Here is a 21,755-nt window from a genome sequence, read left to right as displayed (position 1 = left end):
AGGTAACGTTTCCACTGTGCCCTTTAACTTGAACTTGCGAATGATACTTCCGATAGTGTCTCTTGGAATATTTAACAACTTCGCAATCTTTTTATATCCATTGCCATTCTTGTGAAGAGCAATAACCTCTTCTCTTGTCTTCTGGGACCATTCTCTTGCCTTCACCATGCTTGGAAACACACCAGTAGATGTCTAGAAGGAGCTGAGTATCACAGTCCTTTTAAATCTGCCTAATTGGTGCTTATCATGCTTGATTGCTGCTCGTTGACATCCACAGATGTTTTCAATACCTGATGGAAAACACTGGAATGAACCTCTGTTCTTAGGAGTGGTAGTCGTAAAGGGGTTGAATAATTGTGTCAATGAAGAAATCACAAAAAGGCCATTTAATACTTTATGACAAAAAAAATTGATGCTATCTTAGTTGCATTTAGTTCTTTAACAAGTCCTTGTAAGATTTCATTATGAACACAATTACAAATGTGCACTGAATTCCATAAAACCCTTCGCAGCATTGGGGGTTGAATAAATTTGATCACAACTGTACATTCTCACTACATTACGTTAGTAACAGGCAGTGGCGGATGCTGGTCTTTCAAGGAGGGGAAGCTCAATTTGGGCTTGAGTGATAGAAGTCAGTCTCCAAACACAAGCAGCTACAACAAAAACCACCAGAAATAGAAGCTCGATTTGTCGCTAGTCGTTATTAACGAAGAAAATGCAGCTAAGAGAATTAGGAAAATCTCCGGTTCAACTCAGAACAGAATTAAAATTAAAATTAAAATTAAAATTAAATGCTCCCGCGGAGGTTTACACCAAAAGATCGCTGATTCGCTCATTTCGCTGTCAATCAAAAAGGGATTCAGCCTCAGATAGATCATCCAATCATCATGCAGAAGCTGAGCGTCCGGGCCAGCCGAGGCCGGCCCACTGCCCCATAGACCCCCAGAGACGCTGAGCGTCCGATGGGCGGGACAAAGCCCAGCATTTATCCAATGGCTCGTCTTGTTTCGCTGCACTCTTTGCTTCGCTATTGAACTCTGTAGACGCTCAGCGTCCACGTCGTTTAAAGCACCGTGAAGCTGCGGGAATGAGTGAGAGGAAAGCTGCGTCGTTACCAGTGATAAGAAGCTGATTCTGAACAAAAGTTGAGCGTGTTGTAGCGCATATTTAGTCAATGACATGTACACACAACAGTTTATGTTTGATCACTTATTTTTTGACATTTTAGGGGAAGCTGAGCTTCCCTTGCAGTCTTAGAGCAATCGCCACTGGTAACAGGGATAAAATGGACTGCTGTTAGAAATTAAGCATACAGCAATCTAATTTCTGTACAGACATATTTAAAACATAGTTATACAGCATACATCTTTGTGCCGTGTTGACGCCTCTATAATTCCATTTGTGTAGAGCACTTTGCTGTTCTGATCTGACCTTCTCCTGTGTGCTCTGGAACTTTGTGGTGATTCTCCTGTTTATTTAAAACCACCTAACTCCAATCATTGAATGAATTCTTACCCTGATTGTGAAGCTGGGGTTTGTGGGGTTTTTACTTTAAATTCATTTGTAAAAATTCATTTGTGTACTCCAACCCCTTCATACTTATAAATAAGTGAGAATGTATGACATGATATTTAATATTAAGGAACATTCAGATATTCAAACATTTGAACATTTTAAACATTAGGAAGGGGGAAAATATATTTACAGGTGAATTATGACTACATGTTTTGGAGAAAAGGTATTTTCAGTGTAATAAATCACTTAGTTAACATGTTTACACTGATTGAAGATTACATTTTCCCCATGCTTTACACATGAAATCAATATAACAACAACAAAAAAATTGAGATTAATATGATTCTAATATGTAGAAGATTAATCTGATAATGGACAATGCTGATCTAATAGTTCCAGGAGGATTCTCCTTTCCCCCAGGTCAACGCTTTACTTGCTACATATGTTACTATATAAAACACTTACAGAAGCTTCTCAAGCCTACAGTTCTGATTCTTCAGTCCGTTGAACAACGTAACGATCCCCAGATCCACAATCTTTTTTGTTTGTTATTTCTCAGATTGAGCTCCTTCAGACTGGACGCTGCCGCGGTGAGGGCAGATGCCAGAGCTTCACAGCTTCCCACGCCCAGATAACAGTATCGCAACCTACTGTAGAAACAGTAGACCACAGCACAACACCAGCACAATGAGACCGCATTCAGACAAGTGTTCTCATCATTCAAGTTCAATTCTCTATTTTGGTAATATCTATTTAAGCTAAATATCGACTTAAAAATTATAATATAATTATATTATAATTATAATCAATGATGTTCAGTCACACATAAGCGAGAGCACATATCCAAATGAGACATTAGTAGGTGGTTACTGTAAGAACGCAACCTTCAGTTTTCCAGGACCACAGTTTTTGAAATCCAGAAGGTCCTTCCGTCAAATTGAAACAGTGACACTTACCTGCTGCCTTTAGCTGTCGGAATAACCAAGATAAAATGTCAACAATGACTAGCAGCATAAGCTTGCTGCTACTTTATCCTTCTCCTGTAATCTGACTTGTAATGTACTTGCGCATAAGTCATATTGCACTTTGCCAAAACTTTATCGACATCCCCTTGCACAAAGGGTTGATGTTGCAGTCTTCAACCTAGAAATCCCCCTCCTGCTGTGTGTACTGTTAATTCAGTTTAACAACAGTACATGGTTGGGTAATGTTTTTAAAATACTTACTCCAGTTCCTTACTTATTGAAATACTTAAATACTTATTTACTTATTAAAATACTTAAAATACTTATTCCAGTTTGCAGTATGGACTTGCCAGTCCAGCACATAGCAGCTTCATTCCTGAATCCTTTAGCCTGTTTTCTCTGAGGTTCAGCTCTCTGAGTTCTGATCGGTTTTCAATGAAAGCCAGAGCAAGTGCTTCACGGCCTCTCTTGGTGAGGCCACAGCCCTTCAACCTGGGTGGGAAAAACATATGATGATTATATGTAATCACATAGATTATATGTAATCACAAATGATAAAATAGATTATATGTAAGCACAAACGGTACAATTGTTTATAAAGACACTGTTAATTATTTAGGTTTGGTTCTTGCAGATGCAGACGCTCCAGAGTAATGTTTAGTTGTGATTGTTCTTGATCATTTGAGATACATTCTTATCTTCCTCATTCTTCCTATCTGTTGATTAATAAATGTAAATACAAGATGCCTAGTGGTTCTTATCTCAGTGAGTAGTGCAGGGATTACTGTGATCTACTCTGGTGATCGGGCTGTTTCGACAACTGGCAGCATCGTTGAGAGGAACCTTGTCTGGATCTAGGAGTTCTGTCAAGGAATTCGCTGGTGTTTGTATGTTTTCAAATCAAAATGGTCCAGCTCTTCTTCTGAGGTCTGAAACTTGAAGGCCAGAGTTGACCACAGTTCCGGTTTGAGCATAAAAACAGACAGCATTCCTGAGCCCTTTCCCACGTTCTCAACAACAGAATGATGATTCAGTTCAAGAAGACAGTAGAACAGACTGATTCTTCTGTCCGAAGAAGGATCCTCTCTGATCTTCTCTTTAATGTACTGGACTGTTTCCTCATTACTCGGCAGGATACATCCTGACTGTGCAAACAGGCTCTGCAACAGAGTCCGTCTGGACTCCAGCGACAGACCAAGAAGGAAGCGGAGGAAAAGGTCAAAATGGCCGTTCTGACTCTTCAAGGCCAGATCCACCACGCTTTGAGGAACTCACAAACTGACGAAGATCTGAGCAGACCTCCGAGCTCACAGGTGGGATCTGATAGCTGTTCTCGCGTGCTAAAGACAAAGAACACATACAAAGCTGCAAGGTGTTCCTGAATGCTCAAATGCACAAAACTGAACACTTTTCTGTGGGATAAGCCAAACTCTTCTTTAAAGATCTGGGTGAACACTCCAGAATACACGGACACTTCTGACATCAATCCCACATTTTTTTCAGATCTACCTCGTAGAAGATCAGATTACCTTCAGTCAGCTGCAGAAAGGCCAGTTTCAAAATCATTTCTCTGTCTTGCTCTTTTGTCCTTTGGTACTTTACATTTTTGATGGTTGTCTGAACATTGAGAAAGTGTGTGTACATCCGAGTTAGTGTGCTAGGGGTCTGATCACTGTTATCATCCAGCGTTCTCTCAAGAACCTGCGGCTGAAAGCCAGCAAAAAACTGGTATATGACACATTATGTACATGCTTCTCGATAACTTGACGTGCGCGATTATTCTCACTGCTAGGGTCTGGTTATTGATTGTCTTATGGAAGTACTGCTCCTTCTGTGTGTCACTAAATCCTCGTACCTCTGCAACTCGGTCAACAAATTCAGAAGGAATCTGAGCAGCAGCCGTCGGTCTGGACGTAATCCAGACAAAAGCAAAAGGAAGCAGGTTTCCCTCGATGAGGTTCGTCAATAATTTGTCCACGGAGGCTGACTTTTTTAATAACATCTCTCTTTTTTGGAAATGTAGTGGAATTTGTCACTCATCCAGACCATCAAAGACAAACAAGACTCTATATCCTTCCGTTTCAAACGCTATGAAAAGCCTCCAGTTTGGATTTTGTTGGGTTCAAATCACAAGTGAGTTTCCTGTCCTTCAGTAAATTCAGCTCATGGAAAGGAAGAGGACAAATGAGGTGTATGTCCTTATTGGCTGTTCAGCCCAGTCCAGAATAAATTTCTGCACAGAGACTGTTTTTCTGATGCCCGCAACTCCCTTTGTCAACACAGTTCTGATGTTGGTTTGTTGACGTAGTATGCTCTTAAATATATCACTGCATTTGATTGTTTTGCCATTCATCCCTGATCCCATCTATGTTTTCTCGATGAGTTTAACTTTGTGGTCCTTGTTGACCTCTCTGTTCTCACCTTCGGTGATGTAGACCTCTGTGTAGAGGTCATTAATCAGTGTGGCATGGCCTTGCTTTGCTGTTTCCTCAAACATATATTGGCTTTTCAGCTTTAAATTCAAATTGTGTTTTCTAAGGATGTCTTCTTCAGTGGATAGAGCCCTTTCAAATGGTCACAGAAAAACACACATGTGAAAAAATTGTTAAATATATCATCAAAATAAAATACATTTGTAAAGATTTTGATTATTTATACATACTCATATCCTGTTGTAACACATTCCTTTATATGCTGTAAATATGCATACTAAAGCATTATTTAACGCTAACCATCATGTGAAAGTTAGTGCAACTTCCCTGTTTCTCCAGCTGTTTCACCAGTCTGTTTATTTAAGCCTGACTTACATCATCCTCTCTGAACATCCTGACTCATCTTAGCGGAGTCATTCTGAGCAGTTTCGTAATTTGTGTTTCCTCTCATTTGAACTTCTAACTGCTGTTTGGATTTCACTGTTTTCTCACGTCCCTTTTGTTGTTTATGTTAAGCTCTAATTAATCTGGATTAAATGCCTGTTGGAATGGCCTTTACATATTTTAAACATTTAATATTTAAACGTATTTATAATATAAATACTTGCTTAGGGCACTGCCCCCGCGACCCGGACCTGGATAAGCAGATGTAGATGGTGGGATGGATGGATGGTGCCTCCAGTCAATATAATCCCACCCATCTCCTGTGGATTTTTCATTTGCTTGCTGATTTGTTAACGTGGACCTTTCCACGCCCCTTTTTGGTTTGTCACGCCCTCTTGTTCTTGTCCCCGCCCTCCTATTTTTGTTTCTGCTGTTGGTTTTACTTAATACAGTCATCTTGGTTTTACAAAAGATAGTTACTTGAAGGTTAATACATTTAATTATATCCAACACAACTCAGTTAGGTGGTAATTGTTGACATAACTGTATTAAGTAAATCCAACAAATTGTTTTTTTAAGTGTGTTTCGGAGAAACAGTTTGAATTCACACATTACTAGGCTAAAGTTGCTGTAGAAAAATACGTTTCCTGCTTCACAAGCGATAAACCTGAGTCACGGTAGCGGTTTTGGTGGCGTGTCAAGACTGCAAACTTCATCCATCATCCTCTCCATCAGCTGAAGTCACACCGAACCGCTCTCCAGTACACTGGACCGGGAGGACTTCTAATACCCTGCAACTACTTTTAATAGCCTTACTGTTCTGGTGATTCACTTCAATCTCCAAAATGGCCCTTTATGGTACTGGAAATTTATATCAGGTCTTATCCTAGAGAATCTAATATGGAGTCTCAGTTGAAATTAGGCGATGTTTTAAATGTAAAAGAAACCAGAAGTATCGTGTAGGTTTACGTTACGCTCTGCTCCTCTTCAGAAACCTGAAAACATGAGAGGAGATAAGAAACCTGTGAGAAGAGAAACATGGGAGATGAGAAACATGGGAGGAGATGAGAAACCTGTGAGATGAGAAACCTGTGAGGAGATGAGGAACCTGTAAGGAGATGAGAAACCTGTGAGGAGATGAGAAACATAGGAGGAGATGAGGAACCTGTGAGGAGATGAGAAACATAGGAGGAGATGAGAAACATGGGAGGAGATGAGAAACCTGTTAGGAGATGAGAACTATTTGGGTGTCAGAGCAGGCTATGGCGATGTCTATATGGCATAGATATAATATCTGCCATGGACGGTTAGTGTTGGATGCAAATAAAAACCTTCGACACAATAACCAAATAGTCCACATAAGACGGCAACGCCTGTCAACGGCTGTGCTTTGTTTTACTTTTACTTTGTGAAAAGCAGGGTATATGTGAACGTTATTATTAACGCGATTTCTTTGAGTTCTTAAACCCAAACTTGTACCTGTTTACACTTGAAGATGCGCTACATGACTTCATGGAAATGGCCTGTTTAGTTGTGTGTACTGTTTGTACTTTTAACAAGAAAATGACAAGATATTGTGTATAACGTATTTATTAAACATAACACGATAACATCGTTTTTTCACATAGGTTAAACTTTCTGGAGGCTTCTTTACATAGTTGGGTGCACAACACCCACTGACAAGCCAGAGAAACTCCGCAGCAGTTGGCATGTTTCTTTTTGAATGCAACAAAAAATGTCTTCTTGTTTCCTTTACCTAAAATAAAGAAAAAAGTCAATGCCGTATTATTGCCTTGTCAGAATATCTGTATGAATGAACTATCAGCTGGAGGCGACATCTAGTGTATGTGTAATTGCATGGACTCCTATCACACAACAGAGGTATGATACTCTTATATTAGATTTGGAGGCTAGTATATGTGACAGGAACTTTATAGGCATTTTCACTGAATGATCATTGACCTCATAGATAAATTAGTTTAAAAATAGAGGCCAGTGCAGGAAATATGCTATATGTATTATTATGTATTACAAATAACCTATGCAGAGTAGTAAGATGTATTTAAATGTTTGTTTATATTTTAATATAACGGTTAATAATATTACTAAGGGATAATGAAATTTCATGTAAATTTGAGGAAAAGTTTCCCAAACCTACGAAAAATTGCCCTGCTGTTTTAGTCAGAGAACTAGGTGGCAGCGGAGATATCGAAACAAGAAGAAGAAGAACACGAAGAAGAAGAAGAAGAAGAAGAAGAAGAAGAAGAACACAGCTAGCTAACCAGCTAATTGTTGTAGTTGCGCTGTTTTCCACTTGCTCTCTGACGTCCCGTGATTCCTAGCAGCAGTTTCGTAGGTATATATGTTTTACATTGACGTTATAGGGCATCTGTCGTTACCGTAGATAACAGATATCTACTACAGACTGGGTTGTTTTATGAGCTCACCTGTATGTGAGGAGCGCCGAGGCTGCAAACTGGTGATTCAGCAGGGAAGGAGTGGAGGTAGGAGAGCAGGCTAGCTGTGCTATGCTATGCTAGCTGTGCTATGCTATGCTATGCTAGGCTAGGCTAGCTGTGCTATGCTAGTCTAGCTGTGCTATGCTAGGCTAGCTGTGCTATGCTAGGCTAGCTGCGCTAAGCTAACTGACACTCAAACCTGTTCCGTTAGCTACGTTACCTTTTAATTTGTCACCTGTCGAAATGGAGAACAACGAGACTTGTGATTTGAACCCGAAAAAAAAATCAATCCAAACTGGAGGCTTTTCGTAGCGTGACGGGACTCGCTGGTAGCTAGCGTTAGCTTCCAAGTTAGCTGTGATGTAGCATTAGCTAGCCTAGCCTAGCCAACACATTACTGAACTCCCATCGTCAATGACACGGACTACTGCTGTGGTCCAACCGGAATAACGCGTTAGTAACCGGCTGGGTGGCCGTCTGCATGGATACAGTAGCGCTGGACGGTGAAGTGCTTCGAGTATCATTTTATTGGGGAATATTAGGAACTTGGACGTTAGTGCTAACTTGTAAAACAACTAGATAACTACCTAGAATCAAGCTAGCTAGTTGATATTCGTTACCAAAGATAGACAACAAGTAAAAAAAAAACAATAAATAAAATAATAATTATGTCAAATGTCTCCAAATTTCATTACACGAGTAGGTGTGTTTATTACCCAAACTCAACTTTTAAACTAGTCAGCAGAGTTCAAACGGGGCCTCCTCAACCTTCTCAAAACGGTTCCTGGGCTCACAAGTTTGTTAGCTAATCTAGTTTTATTATTGGTAAAAAATTAAAGTAAAAGTAATAGTAAGAGTGTCATAAATCATGTTAGCTGAATGAATAATAATATTGACTGTTTGTCTTTCCTGTTGTGTTTCTTCAAGAAGACTGTAGCAGGTGTGTGCAGTCATTAAACCCTCAGGAATTCAATTGAAGTGTCATTAAAAGTAGCTAATGTTGCCATTTAGTTATCTAATAAAGCTAACAGTGCTTTCATTTTTAACAGAGGAAAAACTGGAAGTGTCCTATGTGTCACGTAGAGGGTCAGCATAATGGCAGATGACAAGGACGTTCTTCGAGATGTTTGGTTTGGACGGATACCCACATGCTTCACACTGTACCCGGACGAAGTCACGGAAAGAGAGGCAGAACCATTTTATGTGAGTCATAAACACTCTCAATGAGTGGGGGCAAGAGGTGTAATTTACACATAGACAAGCCAACAAGCTATTAAAAATGATTCAGATTGCTAGAATACAAAATTATAGATAAACCACATAGACTCTTTCCTGCTACATTTCATTTATTGTAGGGATTTATGAAATAAAGAATATTTGATTAATTTGCTGTAAAATTCGAATGTATTGAAAATTCGATCTGAGAGAACACACATCTGATTGGTCAAGATGCTCCCACAGGATGAAATGTTGTTGTCATGGGAAAGACACTTACATGTTACATCCTTCTACAAACAAAATGTTGAGCCCATCATTGCTGTAGCTGTATTGATGAACAATGCAGACGTTGACTCCCTGTTACCAACGTTTGGATTTGTTCTGTTCCAGCTGTCTATAGCAGGCAATATCTGGCTGATGTTTTGGGTTGCTCTGTCCCAGCAAATGAGGCTGACCAATGTTCTCTGGTCTTTTCTGCATTGCTTTTTCCAGCTGCTCCTTCCGAGGGTCAGTTATCTGACGCTCGTGACCGACAAGGTTAAGAAACACTTTTTGAAGGTGGTGAGAGCCGAAGCCGTGGAGGAGGTGTGGTTCGAATACGAGGGGACCCCTCTCAAATGGTACGTGATTGACTTCATTAGAGCTTCTTGGCTTGCAAGCTTGACCTGCTTTCTTTGCTTCTTTTCCGTTGTGTCCCTCTAGAACTCACCAGTGCATCCACACTAAGCCAATAGCAAAATACCAAAAGAGGACTTTATCTCTAAAGTTAGGAGCTGGGAGGTCCTGTACTCGATGAGGTGGATGTTGGCATATTAGCCCAGAAACGTGCAAGGTCTTAGTGGTGATGTAGCACTCATGGGAGTTCATGGTTATTCAGCATAAACCATGTCAAAAGAAGGCACTTCAGATAGAACTTCTTAAAGACCTTAACATGGTTTTCGTCATCAACACACACACACACACACACACACACACACACGGCATGAAGTAATACATGAGTGATGTTTTTGTTTGTGTAAATCCTTCTTGAACACAAGGTGGCAGTGCAGACTTTATAGAAGAATACCACTGGCTCCTGGAAGAAGCTTCATTCTAAAACGGCGTCTTTCAATTCTTTCTTTCTTTCTCACTTGTTTGAAGGCACTACCCAATTGGAGTGTTGTTTGACCTGCATGCCTCAAATACAGCTCTCCCATGGAGCGTCACTGTGCACTTTAAGGTACACACAGTACTTGCGTTACTTTACCTGTTGTCATTACCTGTCCGTCACCCAGGCCACGGCTGGAGTGTAATACCCGTGTGGTTTGTTTTGCAGCATTTTCCAGAACGTGACCTGCTCCACTGTCCCTCCAGCTCTGTGATCGAAGCCCATTTCATGAGCAGCATTAAGGAAGCAGACGCACTTAAACACAAGGGCCAGGTCATCAACGACATGCAGAAGAAAGACCACAAGCAGCTGTGGATGGGCCTGCAGAACGGTGAGGAGCACCTAGCTTCAGGGGCGATCATCTGCTCCAGCTTCAAGGGCGATCAGCTGCTCTATCGGGGCCGAACCACACGTCTCGGCGTCCGTGTCTAGCACGCTGACGTTCACGGCACGGATGGCCGTGCAACTGCTGGACCAGCGTGGTTGAAGCAGGAACCACAAGCTTTAGTGTAAAAAACGTTAAAGAGTGAGAAGAGTGAAACCAGAAGGTGCAGGCGCAGGTGAAACCCCAGGGTAGGACCGAAAGTGCTAAAGCAAGGCTCGAGAAAGCAAACAAACAAAACAAAACACTCTCGGCACTGAATCGAGGGTAAAAAACGAAAAGGTGTGTAGGGAAAGCGGTTTGACTACAGAGTTTCAGAAGATGCTCACAGCTCTGTGGAGTGTGTGTGTGTGTGTGTGTGTGTGTGTGTGTGTGTGTGTGTGTGTGTGTGTGTGTGTGGGAGAGCGCAGTGGGAGGGGGGGGGGGGGGGGGGGGTGTTAGGTGAGCTGAAAGGTAGCAGCAGGTGTGTATTAGCGCTCTACCACAGATCTCCCGGGACCGCGCGAGCCGCCGTCACTGATCTCACTCCTGCATTTATCAGATGAACACGAACAAAAGGCAAACGTGCCAACTCCCCATGTCTGGAGTCACGGGCTTTGATGTCCCCTGTAATTACAACAGGGGGGTGGCACTGTGTTTTAATACCAGCAGCGTGTATTAGAACACACAAGTTGGTATACAGGTTAGCTATATTATGAGACACCAAATTTATTTTAAACATGAGTCAAACGATTTCTATGGTTTAGTTTCGTTTACTGAAGCTTGAGAGAAGCAAACAAAATGCATCCCCAAATGAGTGAGGTTTGTGTGTGTTTGTGTGTGTGTATGTGTGTGTACACATGTGGCCATGCTTTTTTTTTTTTCTGCAGATAAGTTTGACCAGTTCTGGGCCATGAACCGTAAACTGATGGAATATCCCACTGAAGAAGGTGGATTTCGCTACATCCCTTTCAGGATATACCAGGTATTAGGAACTTGTCCTGCAGGCCTCTACCCAATGATTCACAACTGGCTGCAGTATACAATGTGCCAGTAGATGGCGCTGTAGCAGACGTTCTGTTTTATTGTCTGGTTAACGTCTGTTGTGGAGAAGCCCTCTGTGTAATATTGGCAGTGCTGATCAATCTTAATCCAGTTTTAATATCACACCTCTTTTTAGTTTATTGGGTAGACTAAAGAAAATGGTGAGTTAATTCAGTTGTACTCCAGTTAGGGGCTCTGCGAAAACTGAATTTGTTTAATGCAGTTTAAGACTTTTAAAGTGCACATACGACTCTCATGGACGGCTATTACTAGACACAGCGCATGTCAATCATCTGTTTAAGATGGACAGATTACTGGACATATTGAACACACATCAGTAAAGCAGAGCACATCATATAAAGAGAGGAAGCCGGTTAAGTGGACGCTTAAGTATTTATTTACTCACGCCTATTTAGACTACCTTAGTATAATTGTTATATATATATATATATATATATATATATATATATAATATACAGGTTTTTTAATTGAATGGAAAAGCATTCATTCTGGTTTACGGTATTATTGTATGAGCATGGAAACCAGAAGAAGAATGGTGGTTGTCTTTAAGCACGTGGTCAGGATGGTGACGCTGGTTCTCGTTTAAGATGTGATGGACGGTGTGTTTGGAAGCACATGAATCAACAGTGTCTGAGGACGCTTTTGTTTCAGGGTATAGAACAGGGTCTCTTACTGAGATATAGTAGGACGGTAATTGTAAGCCTTTGTTAACCACTTTGATCTTTTAAAATCTTTTTGCTGGGTCTATTTCAGGGTTCTAGAGAAGCGTGGAGTGGTACGTGGCTCTGGGTGGGTGGAGGTGTGTTGGGGGGTGTAAGGATACACATATACAGTTTCAATACAGTTTTCGATTGTGATGTCAAACGTTTCAAGTGGAAATCATCTGATCTATTTAGGCGAATTCTTTGAAACGTATAATAAAGTAGATGATGAGAAACAGCTCGGAAGGATTTTTTTAAATTATTCTAAGGTCAAGATTTCATTCTTGATTTTGTTTGTATTTTTAGAAGCTCAATTTTATAGTTAATTAGAAAACTAATTATTAATTAAAATTTTATAAACTAAGGCAGATTAGTTGGACCCAAAACTTGCAGTTCACCATCGATTCTTACGTCTTATGTTTTTAACGTGTGAATTCCGAAATTCCCGTTACGCAAAACGTCTGGGTCCGTTTGTCTCCCACGTTACCAGATACATTTTTGGGCACCTGCAAATGCTCTGCACCCAACTGTAAGGTTTTGAGGTGCATCATGGGATACCATCGCTGAATCCCCAGGTAGTTGGCATAAGAGACGGGGACGGTTTGGGACACGCCCTGTGTCTTTTCACTGCTCCCGGGTTTCGGAGAAAGGCTAACGATGCCTCCTTGCCATGTGGTTCACTGCCAGCTTGGGTGTCAGGCGAGTTGAAAAGAAAGTGTCGGCGTCCAGAGTATCGCGCTTCTCATCGGTATTGATGGGCCTTTTCAATGGAGCCGGTCTGAATAATTCACACCAGCCCGTTAAAAATGCATGGAAGTAGCTGTCACTTATCACACTCTCTCCGCGCGGGGCTGTGGCGCGATCACGCGCGAGGCGATGCGTGCCCCGCGGTGACTCAGCTTTTCTGGTAAGCCGATCGTGCAGCGCGGCTCGCGCGGCCACCTTCCCTTCCTGGAGCCTGACGGTGTCGAGTACCGGCCCGACACCCAAGCCGCCCGTGTCGCCGGTTTCCTTTTCGCAGCTCCGAGACTGACCCTCTATTGTTCGACGGCCGGTGTTTGTCACCCAGGGCCCCGATCGGGGCTGATCAGACATCCTCGGCCGCTGACCGCATGCGAGGGAGGAGTAACGTTGGAGGGCAGCCAGCACCCGACACCCTGCCGCCTCACGAGGATCAATAGAAGCGTCGCACGCCGGCCGAGGCTATTTACAACCTAGCGTCTCCGTTTCGTGGGTATTGGCACCCGGTAGCCAATCTGAGGTCAATAGTTTGGCACAACTGTCACAAGTTCAAGTCTTTTTTCGGGGTAGCTATTTGTCCCTGTAACTCTGTGTGTTCACTGGCCACCTCTCCTGTTGTTTGCAAGCGTTTTCACATCAAACCATGTGGTAGGATCTCTATCAGGGTTTTGTAGGGTCCCGCCTGCTGTATGTTTGGTGGTGGAAGCCTTTGGTTACAACTGTTCTCCAATATTCATGCTTAAAAGTAAAAAAACAAAAAGTTAAAGCTGCACTAATGCCAGAATGCGTTTAGTTTTTTTTCCACCTTGTGTGTGTTTTTTTTTCTTCTTCCAGTGTCATTACTACCACAATGAGACAGTTAGGATCTTTAAGGGTGGGCTTAAAAGATGGTTTGGTATCCAACACACAGCCTCCAACCTACCGACCAACATCCACCACAGGGGCGTTGTTGGGCGGTGTGGGGTGGTGTTTAGTCACTGTGGGCTTCCCCACTTTCCCACTCAGATTCTGCACGGCTACGGGAATCTGCTTATTAATAGCTTATCACTTTCCCCCGAACGACTTGGTGTTTGGTTTAGTATTCCTTTGGTGTTCCTTTTCCCTGGAAGCCCACTGAGAGCAACACGTCAATCTGGTGCAAACAAATGGATTCACTGACTTGGAAGTTAAACAGCTGGTGCTGGGATCTAAACCCAAGACAGGAAGTTGTTTTTCTATTTATTAATTTAATTTCTTTGGAGTTTTTTTATTATTATTTATAGCATGTTTAAAGTTGCTTGGCTGACGTGGGTGACTTCTTTTGAAGTGCGTGATGACTGTCTTGTCATTTTGAAATGTGGAGCGCTAGAGAGGCAGGAACCGAACACCACTGGTGTGTGGAGGGTTCTGGGGACTCTCCGAATGTCCCCACACTGCAGCTTCGTACCTGATCAGACACACAGTCCCCCGTGCGGCCCCTGCACTGTTTCCTAAGTGTGCCGTGGCTTCATGTCCCTCCGCCGTAGACTCTGAGCGAGACGCCGTTCATCCAGAGGCTGTTTCGGCCCGTGTCTGCTGAGGGCCAGGCGCTCACCCTGGAGGACCTCCTGAAGGAGATGTTCCCTGCTGCCATATGTCAGGATGGTAGGTCTTCACCATTAAACACACACACACACACACACACACACACACACACTCACACACACGCACACATACAGGTGTTTGATGGCAGGTAAAGCTTATTTTGCTGAGGGAGTTCTGTTTAGCCGGATGCCGAAGAAGCCATCGTCGTGTTTGACGGCCTCCCAGATTTAATCTGGAGATTAAAGATATGCGTGACTAAGAGGAGGAATGGGGGGTGGAGGGAGAGGGGATGTGGTGGACGGGGTGGGGGTGGCATGATGAAGCTTCACAGCCTAAACAGGAGCTGTCTGGGTATCTCCTCGGAGGAAGTCAGATAAGGACACAATGGAAGTGTGGAACACAGCACCCGCAGGTGGAGCAGCCTGCATGGTGGGAGAGTGTATGAGTGTCACACACGCGCACACACACACACACACACACACATGAGGGGCCCAGTGGTGGTGCTCAGGTGAAAGTGCTGCGTGCGCACACCCACACATACCACACACACACACACACACACACACACACACACACACACACACACACACACACACACACAGTATTGTTTGCTTCCAACTATGCCTCATAGCCTTTCCCCAAGATCTCAGCACTGTGTGCTGGGTGTAGACGCCCAGGACGACTGTGCCGTGGTGGGGTTGGGGGTTTTGCTCTGGTGACGAGCAGCCAGACCCGTGGAACTTCTCCTACACACTTACAGACGTTTCAGGGAAAGAGTTCAATGTAGACAGAACCTCAGGGATGACTTACTACATAACACACTGGATTTATTTAGCCGGGGATTCCCGCATGCATGCACACACACACACACACACACACACACACACAAAATAGCAAGTTCGGGCCAAGACTGCTCTTCTCGCCCACCAGAGCTAACAGCAACATGTCCTCTTAATTAGCATTTGGTCTCAGACACAAAGGAATGCTGTGTTCATTGGCTGTAAGCACTTAACCTGGAGAAGCTGAGACAGGCATCAGCGTGAGCCGCGTCTCCTACGCCCTTTTTCACGCTTATCATTGAGCCTGTGAGATTTCGAAACAGCAGTGAACCCATTTTTTAAGAAATACCCACGCTCAGCTTTAGAAGTCTGAGAAGGGTGAAGAAAAAAAAAAACAACTTATTTTCTCTTTTTTGCTTAATCATCCTCTACAAGTGTTTGTGGTGGTATTATTTCGAATAGATACATGGCTGAGAAAGCCCCCACCCATCAAACCTTTACATCCACCCACGTAGTCAGCGGGGAAACCTACAGCTGGCCACCCACCCATCCCTGCTCAGTATCGCTACTGCGCTCTCGCTGTGAGCTCGTCCTCTGAGGTCTCGCAGCCTGTGTTTGTGCGACGCGCGGCCGGGGCATTCCGTCTCACCGCTCGAGCTTTCGACGCTCGTCTCAGTGGAACGGCTCGCGGTGGAACGGCTCGCTCCCAGAAGCCGCCCCGAGCGCGTCGGGCTTCTCTGGAACTGCCGAGTCGGGTTTCCTGATGGCCTCGTGGCTCGTAAGCAGCTCTCCCGGGTCCCGAGCTGCAGTCTCTCGTTTCTCGCGCTCCTCCCGACTTTCCTGGCCGCGGAATCGGACGAAAACGAGCAGCCGCGGATCCGAGTAGCTAAAACGTCGGCCGTGTTTGAGCTTCACGTCAGGCCACCGGTCGTGGCTTCCGTCTCCGTCCTGTGCGTAAATGGGTGCTGGGGTGATGGCGCGGCCTGATTGACATTTGGTGGCTTTTACTGAAAAACTATAACCCACCTCTTCTTTCTCCCTTCTCGTTTTAATTCAAGTCGAGTTCATTTTCCAAGAATCGCCCACCGTTCAGAACGCTTTACTCTGACTCCGCATTGGCGGATGGCACCAGTCGGATTTGATCTGAAACCGTCACGTATTTGGGCCCAGCCAACCGACCTCGCAGCGGCGGTTTAACTGACCACAGTTATTTCTTCCCTAAATACTCTCACTACTCACGACTCCAGGCTGAAAAAGCAGCGGTTGAGTTCATCCCTTAGGTTCAGGGTCACTGGAATTATTTCAAATGAAGACGGTTTAAGAGAAAACGTTTTGAGCGGAGAGGGGGCTTTCGTTTGCAGATCAATTGAATGTCACCGTGACCTTTCGGTGAAGTCTGCCTGTGTGTAGACTGATAAATGTTTTCACAGGGTGAATCTGAGGCACTTTGAAGTTTTCCAAAGTGTTGGTAGTGTAACAAAGTGTAGACAGTTGTTCTCATGCAGCCATTGAGATTCCTCAACTGTCTTTAGATGTAGAAACCCTAACCGGTGTGTATTACACATAGAGCCGTAGTGTTCGTACGCCTCATTGGCTAGCGCAGTACACAAGTCCCGCCCTGAGGGAGGAGGGAACCTACCAGTTTAGCCCAATACATGCTCTTATATATCTGATTTATTTCATGAAGGATTTGGTCATTTGTTGCTGTGTTGAATCAGGTATAAGATATGCAGGCCAATCAGTGTTTGTAAGGAAAACACAAGGGTTTAACAGATGCTGTGATTTAGTCGATAGCTCTGGGGTCTGGTGCGAAAGGTGTGAAATCACCTTTACTTTGTAATTAGGCTACATATGAGCCCAGTGATGAGCACAGTGACGTCACGCACCAGAAGACCTGAGTGTCAACGCCGCTCCGCCGTCATTCGAACGTGTACACGCTAGCGGGAACTCGGGATTCGTGGGAGGAGCCGCGGGCGGAGTCACGAGCGCAGCCGGGCGGAGTTGCGCCCCTCGGAGCGAGAATAGAGGCACCGCCGGCCTCTTCCGTCAGCGCGGTAAACAGAAGGCAAGAAGCCACGACGCTTTCAGGGCTGGTTTGACTACTTCCTGTTTTGGTTTGGTCGAGTCGGCGCTGCACCTCGCCCGCTCTGCTCCGTGCCCTCTCGCTTCATTTCATTCATTTCGGTTGCTAGTTTCGGGTCGTTTGAGCAGGACTGGTGCGTAGAAACGGAGCTTTGATGCTGTAATTAGATCTGACCTGCTTATCAACTGCCTGCTGTTTATTTCTCAGTGCAGAAAACCCAGAGTAAGCAAAGCAAGGGGTTCTACCTCCTGGGCTGTGGGGGATTTGATTGGTTGGTTGTTTTTTCCCAATTTGGCAGAGTTCCTTTGGACTTCGACATACGTAGACTTGTCTTCACAGCCGACTCGTTGATGGTCTCCCTGCTCCAACTAAAGCAGAGCAACATGCAAGCAGGCCTCCATCTCTTCCAGGAGGTCTCGCTCGCACTGGAGGACACACACACACAGCCTCCCGCACAGCCCCGTGGGCGACTGAGCTCACCTTCCACGCGCTTGCCGCTCTCTTCTGCATCGGCTGGCGAAATTCCCCCTCCCGTCATAGCGAGAGTGAAGGAGGGAATGCACCCGGCCTCCAGGAGAGAGATGATGATGCTCACCCCCCCCTTTCTCCAACAGACACGCAGGCCCCTGCGCAACCTCCCCGCCTGGAGGCTGACGGCAGGGCAAACCCGGCGGTGGTTGGGCGCGTGGGTGTGTCTGAGTGTCATGGCCGAGGTCACGCTCAGACCGTTACGAAGACCTTTCTTCAACTTTCACTGTGTTCATCCCAGACCTCCTGTGAACTGCTAAACCAACACACCCACAGCTCGCTTCTGCAGATAAGACAGGGCGTGTCCTCAGCCTTCTCAGATAATCGGTTACTTTGCTAAAGATGATCTTGGATGCTAATAAATATTTACTTTATTTTTTTGTTTTTGTTTAGTTTTTCATTAGCTTGCCTCGCTTTTGACCTTTCTGCGCTGCGTGCCCTGTTTAACGGTGAAACCGCCCATGTAACGGTTATCCTGTTATTACGTGTCTCTTCGGCTTTGTGCTCGGGGTGGGATCTAAACGGTCAGGGCGATTAGTCATACCGAGCCGTCAGGACTCCGCCCACTCTGCCAAAACCTACAGGGGCGTGGCCTTTGCTCTGGCGATGCTGACATGGGCCATGCGTGCCCCTCCCTCTTTTCTCGCGTGTCGTGCCACGCTGCTAACCCCTGATCCCCTGCAGGCCCGCAGCCAAAAGCATTAATAATGAAGCCACCATTTCTGTCTGGGCGGTAATGACTCACTTTTTCACTGGATGTTGACTGGCTGCACCAGAGCACAGAGGAATAACCGTATTCTTATTGGACGCACCTCCTCTCTGGCTCCAGGTTCCAGAACAGGGGTGTGCATGTTGGTGGCTAAGTCAGCATTTTGCCCTCTTAATCCCCCCCGTCCCGCCCACCGGGGTTAGCTACTTAACCTCACAAACTCCCCACGGGTCAACGGGGGTAATGTTAACTGCCCCAAGCGCTTTCCCTCAACTTTCCAGCACAGTGGCCAGCACGCGCTGAGCTCAGCGATGAGTAAAGGATGATGGGCCACCGTTGGCTGCTGTGATCTTGCCTGCAGCGAACAGAAGAGCTATTCATGATGTCATACAAGATGGCTGCCACAGCACTGCAAATGCAACAGGCACGTTCAATATGGCAAAAACTTTAATTTGTTTAATCCTGTCCAGGAATGTGTAAGGGTGACAAAGCCAGAGGAAAACGCCAGTGTATCGTCAAAGGAATGGTTTTCCCACGAGGTGCTTTAGTATCCGAGGCCGCTTTTTTAAAGTGTTAAACTCGAGCACACATCCTTTAGTACACACTGCAGTAAAAGTAGTCTCATTTGTTCTTGTCAGTAAGCATGTGCAGTCCTGACTGTCCCTCAGTGTCCCATAGACAGAATGATGGATGGAGGTCTTTCACATGCACTTAGAACGTAGGGCCTCTTCCCCTGCCTGGCAGGCGACTAAAAGTCACCCGTAGTTCATGTGTTCTCACGAGCGTCACCGTGTGTCTCCATCTGTCTCCCCTCTGTCTCCCCACATTAGACGAGTCAAAGAGGTACCAGGTGGTGATTCATGGGATCGAGCCGCTCCTGGAGACACCGGTCCAGTGGCTGAGCGAACACCTGAGCCACCCCGACAACTTCCTCCACATCTGCATCGTGCCGGCGCCAAGCGACTGAGGCACAAGCCCCGCCCCTCCGCACCAGGAGCCGGACGGTCGCAGAGTCCTTCGTCTCGACTCGGGGAAAACTTCTTGGAAGAAGTCTTTCACTTTTGTTCCAGCGCTCGTGTGGCCCGGTCTCTGGGGAGCGCACCCCTCGCACTCGAGACTTTTCTGAATTGTCAGACTGGAGAAAGCGTTGACGGTTTTTAGCATGCATGCCATAGGGATGTAAATAATAAATATCTGTCGATTTCGATATTCACACTAACTGAACATTTGTTATGTAACATAGTAGCTCGCCGACAACCGTGACCGCACTTGCCAGCTCGTAAAGGTCATCGGTATGTCCGTCTGTGATCAATTTGTCGAAGGGAACAATTTATTCCGATTTTCCTTTTCAGGCACCGTTTTGAGTTTACCTGCAGCTACTACAGAGTACGAAGTTTCACCAGTTAAGATATTTACATCCCTGGAATGCATCTCTGATCCCTAACCTCTCTCCCCCTCATTCTGCCTTCTTGTCCTGACTCTGGCTTCATGGTACCTTCTCATGGGCACGTGGTGTTTACAGTATTATAGCACAGACGCACGGCGTATCTCCATTTTGGCCTCTCGTCGCGAGTAATGTTCCGCCTGTGTGTTTAGATCATCTCGCGCCTCTCTCTTAATTATCTCTCTGAGCCCTGTTTGTCGTTAAATGAGACCGCTAAACTGCCGTGGTCCGTGCCAGGAGTTTGGCTGCGGTGGGGCGGGTTGCCGGGGGCACTTACCCACACAGCGGGTCCAGGGGGGTTGGCAGGCATGCTGGGGCAGTCCTGTCTCGTCTGTGAAACACGTTGTCATTCCATGAAAAAAGGCCAGAGCTCCATATGGCCGCGGCCAAGCTCTCCTGGTGACCGTGGAGACGACTCTCGAATCTTATTGGCTGTCCTGTGTGAACCATGAGGACTCTGTTCTAACAGGATGTGATCCAGATCGTCCTATTTACCTAAACGATTGATTAATTCGTTAACGTTTAACCCTAACATTAACTTGCAGTAATGTATTGTGGGGGTTCTGTCAGTTGCCTGTCTCTTTATTTACGATAAGTTTTTTTTTGTTTGTTTGTTTGGGTTTTCGTAATCATGCTCGATATGAAAGATGTCAGCCCCCAGATGTCCTGAATCGTTTTTCTACTTTGCTATAGTTCATCTGGTTTCTATGCAGTGGGAGGTCACCGTGTCAGAAATCCGGCATGTCCCGGGCTGGGATACCGAGAAGCTATCTGATCCTGGACCCTGTGTTCTCCTGGGCCCTGTGTTCTCAGCGTCCAGCCAGACTCCCTGCGCTAGTGACTGCTCAGACTCTAAATGTTTGTTTGCGTTCGTTTGTTTGGAGGGGGAGTGGATTGGAAGAGAAGGAATCATCATCTGAGAGTGATTATTCGCTTATAGGAACGACTGAGTGTGCCTGGCCGGACGCGTACACCCTCCGCCGCCTTGGGGGCAGTCTTCAGCAGTCTGCCTCGAGGGCTTCACATTGCCCGGAACAAGCATCCTGGGATTGTTTACTGGGGGGAATTTTGCGACTGTGCGTGTGTTGTTTTCCGAGTTTTGCAGCGTGGGTTCCAGGTCTGTTTCTCCCTCCTCCTTTCTCTGTCTCCAGAAATGAGAGTGCTGTAATGAACCTCAGCACTCCGCTCTTCGAGAAAGCTTTCCACTCGCTGATTTCGGTTTCTCTTCCCTTCTGTGAAAGATTTTTCATGCAGTGGCTTGCCTTTCTGCCTTTTCCTACACTTACAAAAATGTGTAACAAAAGAATAAAACAATATTTTGTAATTATGAAGCATTGTCTTTCATTCTTTTGACATGACGTTTGATTTTTGGGTTGGAAATGACCGCTGTTTTAAACTCCCAAAAGACCCCTAAGTCTCCATGCAACTTTATTAGTTAGTGTAAATGTGACAATTGGGTCAACGATTGTGTAGTTAGAACAAACCTTTGAGTCCTGGGATGTTTTTTAGAGTGTTTAATGGAGGTGCTGTATCCTCCAGAGTGTAGTGTTTGTAGTCCAACATAACCCCAGGTGTCCTCGTGCACGATCAGTGTTAAAACAGTGTAGTCATCAGCAGAAACGACTTCCAAGAAACCTGGAACTGCATATTTGTTCAAT

General features: G+C 45.1%; 1 protein-coding gene and 1 long non-coding RNA gene across 6 annotated transcripts; one reads left to right on the top strand and one right to left on the bottom strand.

Annotated features, from left to right (window-relative positions):
- Positions 1-1,786: 1,786 nt before the first annotated feature.
- LOC143483227 (uncharacterized) lies at positions 1,787-5,264 on the bottom strand. Its single transcript, XR_013122445.1, has 3 exons — positions 5,146-5,264; positions 4,905-5,047; positions 1,787-2,975 (listed from the first exon to the last, which is right to left on the bottom strand). It is a non-coding gene; the product is annotated as an uncharacterized LOC143483227 (long non-coding RNA).
- Positions 5,265-7,503: 2,239 nt separating this feature from the next.
- Positions 7,504-21,428, top strand: atg5 (ATG5 autophagy related 5 homolog (S. cerevisiae)). 5 transcript variants are annotated; one of them, XM_076981309.1, is made up of 8 exons: positions 7,504-7,655; positions 8,808-8,961; positions 9,469-9,596; positions 10,117-10,195; positions 10,292-10,454; positions 11,375-11,469; positions 14,497-14,614; positions 19,484-21,428. In XM_076981309.1, exons 2-8 carry the CDS (start codon positions 8,854-8,856, stop codon positions 19,618-19,620), a joined length of 828 nt encoding a protein of 275 aa, XP_076837424.1. In that variant the 5' UTR covers positions 7,504-7,655; positions 8,808-8,853; the 3' UTR covers positions 19,621-21,428. The 5 variants fall into 5 exon arrangements, with proteins under 5 accessions (XP_076837424.1, XP_076837428.1, XP_076837427.1 ...); XM_076981313.1 differs by lacking the exon at positions 19,484-21,428 and adding an exon at positions 18,935-19,461; XM_076981312.1 differs by lacking the exon at positions 19,484-21,428 and adding an exon at positions 17,715-18,925.
- Positions 21,429-21,755: the final 327 nt, after the last annotated feature.

This window comes from Brachyhypopomus gauderio, chromosome 19 (genome assembly GCF_052324685.1).
Source record: "Brachyhypopomus gauderio isolate BG-103 chromosome 19, BGAUD_0.2, whole genome shotgun sequence".
NCBI lineage: Eukaryota > Metazoa > Chordata > Actinopteri > Gymnotiformes > Hypopomidae > Brachyhypopomus > Brachyhypopomus gauderio.
The sequence above is the reverse complement of the archived record's forward strand: the minus strand, read 5'-3'. Positions and strand labels throughout refer to the sequence as shown.

Coding starts and splice junctions, on each gene's coding strand:
- atg5 (XM_076981309.1), top strand. CDS start 8,854: ATGGCAGATGACAAGGACGTTCTTCGAGATGTTTGGTTTGGACGGATA. Junction 9,597..10,116: donor GAGGGGACCCCTCTCAAATG/GTACGTGATTGA, acceptor ACTTGTTTGAAG/GCACTACCCAATTGGAGTGT. Junction 11,470..14,496: donor TCCCTTTCAGGATATACCAG/GTATTAGGAACT, acceptor CCTCCGCCGTAG/ACTCTGAGCGAGACGCCGTT.